Here is a 13,369-nt window from a genome sequence, read left to right on the forward strand (position 1 = left end):
AAGTCCCATTAAGTTTAAATGAGCAGCTGTAGGCGACTAAATGACAGCAGAAAGCAGGCCCTCAATGATTTGCACCAGTTTTAAAGGAAAACTGGAAACAAAACTAGAAAGAATTCAGCTCCTTGCTTACTCACAATACAAAATATGGTCATCCATCCATCCCATGGTAAAACTCCCAGCAGAAACTGGGAGGCCACTGGAACTCCCCCAGTCCTCCACTGTGCTACAGCGATCAAGGGAAAGTAAACAAACCTCATTTTCCCTGCAGATTTAATGCCCTAGCATGCTATTAAGAAGCAGCCTGCTACTGAAAAGTGCAACTTTTTGAAACAGTCTAAAAGTCAAGGCTTTTACTACACACTGACACAAACCAGACCATACTTATACTGGCTCTCCTAGCCAACTTAAAAAGTGAATAATCCTACTTGAGGTCCCTCTCCCTCCCACACACCATTTCAGTTTGAAGAATTATCATTCCCCAAAACTGCCTTCACATTGCTCCTAATGCTGACTTGCTGAGCGGGCTGTTTTTCAATGACCACTCAGGCTGAACATACAAACACACAGCTACAAAGTGCGGGAATCACTTGTCTAAAAGTCTTGCGCAAATACTTCCCTTGCCTATAATTGTTTTGGGAAGCAATGGGAACAGCACGCGTGTGCCTGAATGGCCACAACTCCTCTTTGCACCTTAACTGAGTGTGGTGCAGCTACTATAGAGCCACTCGAGCTCGACGGGACCTCCCCGGGGCCACCCCAAGTCCCAGCGCTCACCACCTCACCTGCTGGACCGTGTCAGCGATGCGCCCACCCCAGAGTCCCTCCTGTCCTGCATCCCCACGGGCTCTTCCGTTTCATTCAGTGAATTCCCCGTACTGTCAAGGTCACTCGGTGTTGTTCGATCGTTATCTACGTCGAGGTGGATCTGCTTTGGAGAGGAAGGACACGGGGAGATGGAGTCGAGTGCCGAGTCGGAGTCCCCTTCGTCCGAGAACTTCTCTGACCACTGGTTTACTATCCTCTGCATGCCTTTGACGTGGTATAGGATGTCGTCTAGTTCTGGGAATATGTCTTCATTTTCGAGGTCGGCCAGGTCGCTCGTACTGGAATACAGGATTGAGCCTGGCACGTTGTCGTAAATACTCAGGCGGCTGCTGACCGAGCTGGAGGAGTTGCGCCTTTTCCCCATGCCCAGCTCTTTGGAGCTGTCGCCACTGTTTTCCCTCCGGAGGGTGAGATGGCCATGTCCATGGAAACTCCCTGTCCTCCAGTTCACAGAGGCGCTGCTTTCTGTTGGGGAGAAGTTGCCGTTGGAGAGTGCTTTGGGAAAAGTGCCGGGCTTATGATCTTCAGGGATAAAAAACACAGTGTCTTCTGCAAAGCTTCCCCGGTTCTTGAAGTTCTGCTCCATCACATCGCTGAACGTTGACTGGTTGAAGGGGTCGAAGCCTTCCAGGTACATGCCCACCCTTTTATTGTATGCGCTGAGGCTGCGTGTTCGCGTGACAGGACTGGGTGTGCTGACAGCACTGCTCGTCTCAGACTGACTACTACTGCTGCTGGTCTGGGTGGAATTGGAGACGCTCCTCTTTCGTACCATGGGGAGGCTGATGTGATTGCCGTTGAGGGCAGAAATCTCCACACAGTTAAGTTGTTTCAGTTTATCTTCGTCCATGCCCTCCTGCAGGATGGGCCCGCTAATAATAAGGCCAAGCTTTGAAGGAGCTTTGCTCTTGCCATGGTGAGAGCTCTTGATTTTCAGGCTCTCCATTCTCTTGAGCAGGCTCTTTGTTTTGGACTTGGTGTTCTTCTCATTGGCTTTCGTGTTGAAGCTGAAGCTATTCAGCTCCCTGGGCGAGGGCAGGCTGCTGAATGAGTCATCGTTTGCTACGAAATTGTTTGATGAACAAACGCTGACAACCGAGTTTGTCCTGGTGGTAGATGCTTCGCTCTGCAGGGTTGGTTGGTGGCTGCTGGTGCTGCTGATGCTCAGAATAGAAGCCACCTCCTGGCGTTCGCTGAGGTCTGTTAGCACACTCTCATGGCTTGCTGCATTAGTAAGGTGAGGAGCTTCCGGGGAGGGGGTATTCAAGTCCGGTTTTGGAGGAAACACATCAAACTCTTCAAGCCTTGACCACCTCTTGCTGTCCCTCTGAAAAGTCCATTTGCCACTTATTGCACAAGGTTCATCTTCATCCGAATCTTCGCTCTGCAAAGAGGAAGAACCCTGAAAGTACTGCTTGCAAACTGCCCACACGGCAAAGGTGGTTGCATTTAAATACAATGCCCACTAAACTGCTTTAAGCATGACCTTGTTCTCACTGAATTTAAAGTGAAAACAGTCTTTTACTTCAGGGAGAGGAAGATTAGGCCATAAAGCCCATCAGAGGAAAAGATAACATGGGACAGGCAATATATTTTAACAGTTTTTAAATACAAAAGAGATATGCTCCATAAAAAGAAACAAACAATGCAATCTGTTTTAAATTGCTCTTTTCTAAAAACCCTAGTATCCACAGACGTTTAATTAATTGGTCACAGTGGATAGCCCTCAGATCAATGGAAATTCCTGGCATGCATAAAATTTTAAACTGGAGTCAGTCAGGGGTTGGGGTCCCTCTGGACTCTCTCCAAAGTTACACGCTGTTGATAGCGGCTGCATGTTTATACTCCTCTTTGCAATTACGAGATGTTTCTCATACGTTCTGAATTGTAGCAGCTTAATTCCTTACCCATTCGGGAAGTCTGAAGGGTCTCCTCACTGTGACTAATGAGATAGCAAAAGAAGCTCTTGCATGGCAAGAGTGCGATGCCTCCAGGCTCTTACCTGGTCCACTCTTCCTCCCACAGGCTAGCAGCTAACATGTTAAGAATGTCCTGTGAAGTTTCTACTTCAGTCTCCCTTCAGGCAAACTTTAACACTCAGAGATAGTGAGCAGCAAGAGCTCACTGACAGTGTAGCACGTAAGTAAATTGTAAATAACATCTCCACTGATGATATTTGATGTATGAGTAATGCCTGAGGGCACAATTGCGCGTACATCACTTACGCCTACAATCTTTTCATCTAATTACTGAAAGGGAATGATCCTGGGACTGACATATTTGGTCGTCCAAATATCTGGAAAATTTCATGTTGGAAGAATAAAACCAACGAAGATATTTTAATATGACACTGTGAAACCACAAAATAACCTTTGGTGTTCAGAGCAGGAAACACGAATTGCCACCCAGCTCCACGAGTTTCACTTCATTTGTTTAGATTGCTTTAATTTAAAAACAAACACATATGCCTGACCCAAACTGTAACTATTTGTGTGCCAGGAACACAAACATGTATTCTCTGAAAACCAAGTAAATTATTCATATTTCAGAAATTTTATTTATGCATACTTTAGTTCCTGATCCTCTCCTAGTTTTCTGGTGTGTTTTTTTTAATAGCACATTTCACCAGCTCAGGAAAATAAGTGAAACACCATATTTATTTTTTATAACCAAATACACATGAGACAGAGAAAGCGTCATTTTCTTTGTTTCCCAACTACTACAAACTACTTCTGTCCATGACTCAGATGAAGACCTATTTAACGGTTTGAGGAGGAAAAGAGTCACTTGAAACTGCCAATGGATAATAGTAATGGTTCAGTGGTGAATGTGGTTTGACTGGAAAAAAAAAGGAGCAGTAAAGTGATCTTAATTTGCAAAGAGGTCAATGCAAACATAAGGAAACATATGTTTCTGTCAGCACAGTTTTTCCCTGGTGTTAAAAAGCTTTAAAGGCTAAGTATTGATTTTAATAAAGTTAACAACAAAAGGGAATAGGATCTAAGTCCCTCTGCCAGAAGGTGGGTGGTGAATGAAAATAAGGAAGGACTGAAACAGAAGGTAATGTCCAGACTCTGGAAGATCTGGGGTTTGGACCTGAAGTCGGGTCTGGCCTGACCTCTAACAGCAATACTGATCATTCCAGTGTTAACAGGGTTCAGGAGCAAGGAGGAGAAATCTTCTGGCAGTCATAAATGGCAATCCAGCTGTCTACCCCTACTTTTAAAGAGTTCCTACATATGCTGCCTCAGAGTGTTATCTTCTGGAGCTTGGATGCTGTTTCCAACATACCACAAACAGATAGGGAAAGAGGGGATTAATTCCTGGTAAACAACCTCAGAGCATTTGTATGCATTCTTGTTAAGGGTAGGGCAGCATTGTACTGCCTCAGCTCAGCCATCTTTATCTACAGTTGTCATATCCCAGGGGACAGTATCAACTGCTGATCCCTCCTAGGACACACACATAGTTTTAAGACAGCTATTGAGTGGCACCTTACTAGCAAACTCCAGCAACAGCTTTCTGCCGGTACTACCTTACTGAAATTACAGTAGGTGCTCTCTTATTTCTCACCATGCTCCACAGGGATCCTAAAAATTCAGGAAACACTTTTAAGTCCCGCTGCAAACTTTCTGCTGAACTTGCAGAAACATGAAAACTTTCTAAAAAGGTAGCTGATGTATTCTGTAAATATATTGCTTTAATTTTGAGCCATGTAATTATAAAACAAGGGAACAATGTACCCAATCCTACAAAGGATTGGCTCTTTCCTCTGCAGGCTAAGCACAGTCTAGCTGATCCTGTCTACATCACAATAAAATAATAAAATTCTAATGTGATGGCAAAGAACCAAAACTGTGAAGATGATGCCAAAGACGATGTTCTAACATTCAGGGCAGCTCATCGTGGCTGGTCAGGATCTCCTCCATCAAGCCTACTCTTTACAATCCTGCCTGAGTGCAGGTAATACGCTACAACATGGACAACCTCACTGACAGGCAGAGAAACCCAGTGCCTGATTTCAGACTGGGAGCAGCAGCTCGGGGAAGAGTTTGGTAGATGAATAACCTTTACTCGCGGCCAAGCCCTGCAGTTTTCACTCAGCGAGAACACAGAATGAAACGTAAGCAGAATTTTGACTGCGTGTCCTTGCCAGGTTCTACTCAGGTGTTATCCTAGACTGCAGCTAAGCAATCTGCTAGGTGGGTTTTTTTCAGTTTTATTAAAGTACAATGCTGTAACAGAAGATGTTAAAGGAACTTACCCTTTTCCTGTGGGGACTAATTTCTAGCTTCATCACTGCACATTTGTTTAAAGTATTTAAGCGCCTGCAAAGCAAAGGAAACCATATTAAGAGAACACTCCAGTGTTTTGACATAGGCTACTCCAGTTCAAAAGCTTTCGCAAAGGCTGTCCCCAAACTGCTTTGCATACAAATAGCAACAAGCAGAGTTTCAATTAGAGCCCTAATTATACTTAACCATTAACCCATTACATTTGGCTGTATTCTAACTTCAGAGGGAGGGATGGAGGATGGATGACTATTTGTCACAATTACCTGAATCAAAGTAAAAAGAAGTGAAGGGAAACCTAGACTAAGTTGAGGAGTGCATTATATCCAATGAATTGTAATAATTACATTTGTTTAAATAGCAAACCTGAAACAATCAATCTCGACAGAGAGAAAATAACGGGAGAAAATACCAGAAAAGGCTTCTGATTTGACACTGTGTACATATGCCTGTGTGAAAAAAGCATGCTGCTTTAAAATTGTACTTTATAAGCTAAAACTTCCCAGAGGAAAACTTATTTTCCACTTATTAGGTGTCTGTTTTGTTTGTGAACAATGATTATTTTCAATACAGTCCTGGGACAAGACAACTCACCAGTTAAAAAAAAAACAAAACAAAATACAGACCTAATTTTTCCTTCCTAAACTGAAAGTTTCTTTTATACATAAAAATGTTGTCCTGAAGGACTAAAATTTAAACAAAAATAAAACGCTGCAGCACCAGCAGTTAACCAACCTCCCTGCGAAATGTGATAGCAGGCTGGATGCATATCTTGAAGTACTGTATGAATGTATATAAGCATCCCTCTATTCCCTGGGGAGCTAATGATCTGGTAGGTATCCCTAAACCAAAAAAAATTACCTGTCTTCCCCTGTCTTCCCCAGAAGCTCAGTGTGCAGGGCTGAGCACAAACAGCTTAAACTAGAGCAAAATTTGGCACTGTTAAATAAACACACAGCTCCATGGCAGTTTTGGTACGGCTAAGTGCAGGCTGCTGTGGTCTCCTGCCCTTCTCCCAGCCCTTGCCTCCCCAGAAACTGCTCCAGGGACCTGGCTCAGCTAAAATCTACACTGGTAAAGTGTGGTTAAAGAAATGCTGGTGCTATGGCAAGGCAAAGGGCAGGAACAGGCTGGGCATGATGCAGAAGGCAGAAAAGCTGAGGAAGCGATGGTTTGGTCCCTTGTGTTAATACTTGCATGCATGAGGCTGTATTGTGGGTTGGATGAGGAAACTAAACGAGCTGAAAACTAATCTTTCAATACTTTGTTGGGTTGAATTTCTCCCAAGTCAGTTCCCCGAGCTGTGTGAAGGGCAGTGTGTGCAGGGGGAGGCAGAGGAGCAGAGCCGCCCCCTTCCTTCAGCCGGACCACAGCCCAAATTCAACAGAAGCAAAACTGAGCTTTAAAAAGCCTAATTCATTCTGAAGGAAGTTGTTTAATTTTCACATAATTCGTTTGAGCAAAGTGTAAAGAACAGCCTGTATCAGCAGCTTTGAAAAACTAAAAAAAAAAAAAAAGTAAAAAAAAGAAATGCTGCCTTGTCCTGTTGCTTCAGATGAGTCTTTTCAGATTCATGAAACTTGTAACTTGAATCTAGAAAATGTGTGCACAGGAAGAATTACTAGTTTCCTCTCTTTCCCCTCGCCTTTTATGCACAGGATTGGTTGCAGATGGTATTTACACAGGGCTTGATCCTGAGGCCATCAAAGAAAATGGAAAAGCTCCTACTGGTGCTTTTGCTGCAGTCGTGAAGTAAAAAAAAGGCAGTTTGATCTATAATTAGACCCAGCCACAACACAGCAGAAAAGAAGAGAAACAGGAAGAATTGCCATGGGTCAAATAGTAGGGCAGTGGCAGGTTAGGAAAGTTATCCAGATCTCTCTATTTTCATCTTTGCTCTGACTTTAAAAGGCAGAAGGCTCAGTCCTGTCAGCTGCAGCTGGTGGGTACATGCACAAGTCCAGTGAATTTCAGAGGGATTGTATTTATGGCGTGGGCGAAGGGTGAACGTCCCGTCTATGTGCTACACAACAAAACTGGTATTTTGGTTTTTGAGAGGCCACACAGCAGCAGAAAGCCGCCTCCCTCTCTCTGTTATAAAAAACATTCTCCTCTCAAACTCCTGGACCTCAAGACCAGGGAATATTAAGCTGGCTTCAGTTCTATATTGTGTAATAATTTACAAATTTCACAGTGTTGCAACCTTTGACTTAAGCAGAGAGAAGTTATCACCGAATCCCTGTATCAGGCTTTATCTAGCTCCAGCCTGTCTGACCGCTAATAAAAACGGTCTCTGATTTCACAAAGATTACATCCCCAGACTTTTCTCCTACTCAAATTAAAACCCTGAAATAGGTGGAAAAGGGTAGAGCAAAGACCTCTGTTTCCACAGAGGCTGTTTAAGAAAAAAAGATCTCCCGGCGCACACCTCACAAAAATGAGTATGAAGGCAAGATAAGGTAACCCCCAATGAGCGAGGTTAAATACAATAGCAGCGAGGCAAATAAAGGCTCTGTTACACATTTGACATGATTTCATCACAAAACCAGTTTCCCTTTTAAAACCTAAATGCTCTGCAGCAATTGCCTCAGGTCTGCAACTTTCATTATATATATATCACACATCCTGCTTTAACTTCTGCTGAAGTTCAGCAATGCCCAGTTCCTTGAGCTATAGGACACTGAAAACACAGTACAATATGCACAACTGCCTTCCAAACACATTATTGAGTCTGCAAAGCTAAGCTTACAAAGTTTAGGCTTTGCCAGGATGAGAGTTACCTATACAACTATCACTAACCTTTATGTACATTTTGCAACACTTTTTAAGCATATAAGCACACATTCATTTTCTACAGATCTTCTCATCAAATCGATGCTTGTTAATGAAACGCAATTTTCTCTTCTGGCTCTGGACCTTCTCCTTTGGTAATTCCATTCCCAGGTATAAATTCAACTTATCGTTTCCCTACTGACAGTCAGCAGGTCTCCCTCATTCTTTAGCTCCGTCTTATTCTGCCCAAACCTGTCTTGGCGACACCTTCGCGAGGACAAGATGGGAGATGGAGGGTCGGGGCAGGACTGCTGCCGACAGCAGTTACAGCCGCTTTCACTGTCTGGCTATGTCAGTTGCAATTTCTACAATGTCTCTTACCCCAGCCGCTTTCTGGATGACTGTCTGGATGACAAGATAATACTCTTTCCCATCATTTAGATAAATGCCTTTGAGTCAGCCCTCTCTCTATGCGTCTTCACATCCAGATGGTATCTTACTCCTGTGGAGCGTTCTAACTCCAAGACGTCACTTTTCCTCACCCTCCATGTATGTACTCCTACCCAGGCTCTCACCCTCCTTCACCCTGGCTCTGCAAAACCCTTCTTCCTGAGGGTGACCAATGCAACAGGACCTGTCTCTCCGTCCTGGAAGCCTGGACCTGCGGCACCCAAAACATGAGGCACTGGAGCTTTGCTCAGAAATGAGCAAACGATGCATTTTTCCTAGTCCTCTCCTCAGACATGGCCAAACTAGTTTAGCCTGAACTTCTTAAAAGACAGCCAGCCTGAACAAGACATTCACTATCAAAAATTGCAGTGTGAACAGCTAACTTCAGCTAATTTATAAATTAAAATATGGGCTTATAATGTGAAGTCTTTGTTATAGATATCAGTCAGTTCTACTTTGGCTATAACCCCGGGTAATTCATTCTGCTCTGATCAGGAGAAATCTCTCAACAGGAGAAATTCTCACCCCATGCACCCAAGAAAAGTGGTAGCAATGCAGAATATTAGATTTATGCATTTTAAATGACAATTTTCAATCTGATGTAACTGTATGATCTAGCTTTAAAGTTTAAAATATTTCTTGATGGATTTAAATCCTTAATTCCTTCTTATAGGGCAAATTTCAATCCCATTATTCCTGTTACTAATTGATGATACAAGGGCTTTCTTGTCTCACTGCAGTGGACAGCCTCTACGCTGGCTCCCGTGGTTCATCTGCACATTCTAACCTGCAAAGGAGGCCAGCTCTCTACAAACCAAATGACATGAGCAGTGAATGCTGCTCATGCGAATCCATTACAATCAATTTCTTGGATGAGAAGTCCTGACGGCAAAAGATTTAAGAAATCTCTTGCGTATATAGTGTGGCAGTTTTCTAGCTATGCATAAGGAGATTAAATAGGATTTCCATCATGACTTGCTATGTATTTTGTACTTAGCAACAACCTTTAGGATAAGCATGTTTCAGTACTTAGTTTCATCAGCGCATAGTGCAGCCAGTTATCCTCTGGAGATAAATTCCCAGTTGTTAATCTACATAAAGTCTTATGAAACCAAGGCCAGCAGTGCTTTGGACAGTCACTACATCCTAGCAAATTAGAGTCATTGTTTTTACATTTTTAACCCTACATTTCACGATAAGATCACTAAATGACATTTCTTAACCACCTATCTTCTACTGTTACCAAGTGCCATATGCTGTCTCTGTAATTCAAGTCTCAACCCACTTTGCACTTAAAATTTTTCCAGAAAAACCTTAATGGGGTGGCTATTGATACCTTTTCCATTTAGAAAGGAATTTGGCAAAACATTTACTAATAAGCTGTTTTTAAAGTTACATTAGTTTTCCTGCTTACATTAATAAGATTATTGAACAATAATTTACAAAACTGTTCAGATGTCAACTATCATTTAAAGTGCTTCAAACTTCAAAAAACTCCCTGTCACTGTGATTTCGACAGTCTTTTTTAATACAATTTCTTCATATGCAGTAATTAGAACAAGTTAGTTAGAACGGCTGGCAGAACAGTGGTTGTTAATACAGAAAAGCAGATTCTCAGCACAGACGACTTACTATTTTGTTACCATCCACTGCATACAGTGTTCATTTAGCTCTGTGCTGAAAATGCAAATAACTCCAAAACTATTCTGATTTTCAGTCAAGAAATAGTGATAGACTTATGGCTGTGAAACAGCTCTAAGTCTTTTACTGAGTAAACCCCTTTACTGTTTACACACTGACCATGGCATGAGTCAAAATAAACCCAGGCTTCAGGCAGAAATGCAGCATTCCGAATGATGGGCCTTCTCCATGTTTTTTAATGAGGTTTACAAAATTAAACAAGGAGATGTGAAAAAAAATTCTAAAGGTGGAAATGTTGTGACAATGTACTGCTTTTGTCTAACACAAATGGTAAAGGGACAAACTCAGGCATCTGAGATGATTAACTGATTTCCTTCAGTTTTATTTTGAGGTGGGATCTGAATGCTTCTAGAGGAACTTTAGCTTCAGTTTTAAAGTTATCTTCATAAAAGATAACTCGGACATCTAAGCCACAGGCTTCAGAATGATATAGTTCAGCCTTTAAAATCTTGTCTCAAGCTACAATAAGACTGGTGGATTCTTACGCATATTACACAGAAAACAATTTGAGATGCAAGTGAAGAGGTTATTTTACAATCAGCAGACTTATTAAAGACTTCCTAGTTTCACAAAATATCTATATACCCATACCATTTTGGTTTGTTCACCTTTATTAGAAGGCTTACAATATAGGCTTCCATTCTTAGGATACAGATCTTTTTACTGTCCTCTATGTTCAGAAAGTGCTAACTGTTTTTATCGATCACACTAGCAGCAAATCTCAGAGAGATATGGACAGCAAATTCTTACTTTCACCAGTCAGAAACAATCTGCTACCTTTTTTTCCCCATATAAATAAATAAATAATCCCAAGTTTAAAAGTATTCTTGCAGGCAAGCACTAGGTCCAAAATATGCTGGCTTGACTGTATTTTGTTTTCCTGGCAAGGGAAGACCACGCTTCTGGGAACCAGCATTTATTCACATTGCTGTACTTTCTGTTCAATGACTTCACAAGTTCCAGAGCACACAAATAAGTAGACCAATGTAATACATTTTAATATCAATGGAATAGGTGCTCTACACTTGTGTAGGGCACATCTTGAGTGTGAATATAACATTAATGAGATTTTCCCCTCCTAATAACTGGATAACAAATCTGTTTTCTTAGTCTGAAAATCTTGTAAAAATTTCTGAAGAACTTTAAATTCCCGTCCCGCTCTTTCCCCTCCAAGTACGGCAGTGATGGCATGAGAACACTATAAACTCAAAGCCTTTCTTAAAAGGGTTTTGTAATTCATTAGAATTACTGACATTTAGAGTTGCAGACCGTGCATGCAGTATCCAAAAGCATTCATTTTGCAGACAATTTGGAAAGCTGCCATATTGAAGGACAGCGGCAGAAAACTGCACTTATTTCTAAGTAGTAGGAGATATGAAAAGTTAAGGCTTTTTTTTTGCCATTTAAGATTGTGGACTCACACTAGAGGAGGTAACTGGTGGATGGGTAAGTGTCAGATGGGGCCACTGCAATTGCTTTTATGATAAAATTGGTAATGCTGAGGCTGTAGTTCCGTGAAAACATGCTGCCACACACCGGCAAGTCTTGCTCTCTCTTTTACTCTACCCATCCCTTCTCCTGCCCCTGCAGCTGGCTGTGGGGTCCTGCCCCATCCTTTGCACCTACTCTGAACTTCATTATGCCTTTCCACAGGCTGATTTAATTCACTAACCCAGCAAAGGGACTATCCAGACTCTTTTTGCAGGGTGAGTTGAACTGGTTTGCAGAAGGAGCCCATAAACAACAAAGACAAGTAATGGGAGCACGTGGCTGAGGGCAGGCCAGTCTTTGCAGTGGTGATAAACTCTTAGATTCACTCACATTATCCATTTCAGCCATACTTGCATTCACTTTGGTGATCATGGTGCACACAGGGTGATGCACTGAGGTCAGCATGAGAGTCTGTATACGTAGCTTTTTGTTTTGTTTGTATACATAGCTGCTAACCAACATAAGAAAGGAGAGTAACGGGAGTGTAGCAGCATCACTTTGCTAATACTGCTCCCAAAAAACAATTCCTGTGTGGGAACTGATGCTACAGTTGTACATGCAGATGGCTTTAGCCAGCACAGTTCTGCTTTCACATGAGTAACTAATTTGGGAATTAGTAATGAAAGCAAATTAAGAATAACAAAAAATATGCCTGAGAAATACCTGTCACAAAGACTCAGGCCACTTTCCTCCCAACTTTGTTTTAAATAAGATCCCCAACCATTACTCAGACCAATATATCATGCTAAGGAAAACTGCATACTGATAGTGGAAAATAAAAAGATCTCAAGCAAATGGTTATTTAATGGTACATAATTCAGTTGAGGTTATGCTTTTCCCAGGTTATACTTTCTATTACACAGGAAGGGTTTTGTTTCAAAATGCAGTGTGATTTTTTTTGACCTACCTGCATAAGGCCTCAATAGCGTCTCTGTCCAGAAAGTCATGCTCTCGCTTGACTAGAGCGATGTCAATTGGAAAAAGGAGATCTGCAGGAAGAGAGACAGATGGAATCAAAATAACTCCTATTCCCAGTGGTGAGTTACTTCAGAACAACCAGCTGCCTCCAGCTGAGCTCTCCAAGATGCCAGTGACTGGCATGTCTCAGGTAAACACACGCTATCACCTCAAATGCCAGAGATGCTTCCTTTTCATGTACAAGTTTTTGACGTGCAGCTTTGATAACTGAAAGTTCATATGCAAAACGGAGGAAAAATGAGCAAAGCAGAGATGAAACAACAGGAGAGGGAGAGAGGCAAACGCGAGCTCCCTACCCGACATCAGAAGCATAAACTGACTCAGGCTAGCTTTGTTTAAAATAAATATACAATTTCCATTGAAGTACTAATATCTCACATTAAAGAAAAAAGGTCAGTAAACCCCAAATCTCTGGAAAAGAATGAAACCCCAAATCTCCTTGGCTGTTAATCAAGCTGCTTAAAAGTTTGACACTGTTACAACATTAATGAGATATGGACTGAAATGAAAGCAAGCCAAGCTGCGCACAGCCCATACTGCCTCCTTTCCTTAGGACATTATTTAGGTAAACAACTGGGAGAGCGAGGGGGAGGAAACAATGTTGGCAAAGAGCTGAAAATTTACTACAGCTCTGAAGCAGCAACCATACATATATTATTTACTGTCCTCCACAGATTCCTGACTGTCATACAGGTCCTGATCCGGCATTCCTTGCACAGCCAAAACTCCCACCAAAGCCACTGGGTGTTCAGGGCACACAGCAATACAGGGGCAAACTACAAATATACTGCTGCAGTTGCATACATTCCCTGGTCCAAGTGATTGTCTATAAAGTATTTTAATTTCCAGAGACTAGGAAA

The 13,369-nt window shown here is 42.1% G+C and overlaps 1 protein-coding gene across 7 annotated transcripts in view; it reads right to left on the bottom strand.

The window, feature by feature from the left end:
* Positions 1-13,369, bottom strand: part of DLC1 (DLC1 Rho GTPase activating protein) — a 271,064-nt gene that overhangs the window by 10,967 nt on the left and 246,728 nt on the right. For all 7 annotated transcript variants that reach the window (XM_075026589.1, XM_075026580.1, XM_075026572.1 and 4 more), the window contains 3 exons: positions 12,439-12,520; positions 5,090-5,153; positions 783-2,209 (listed from right to left, as the gene is read on the bottom strand). In XM_075026589.1, the coding sequence (XP_074882690.1) occupies positions 783-2,209; positions 5,090-5,153; positions 12,439-12,520 (1,573 nt within the window). The remainder of the gene's footprint in view (positions 1-782; positions 2,210-5,089; positions 5,154-12,438; positions 12,521-13,369) is intronic.

The sequence above is a fragment of the Buteo buteo genome, chromosome 1 (genome assembly GCF_964188355.1).
Source record: "Buteo buteo chromosome 1, bButBut1.hap1.1, whole genome shotgun sequence".
Lineage (NCBI taxonomy): Eukaryota > Metazoa > Chordata > Aves > Accipitriformes > Accipitridae > Buteo > Buteo buteo.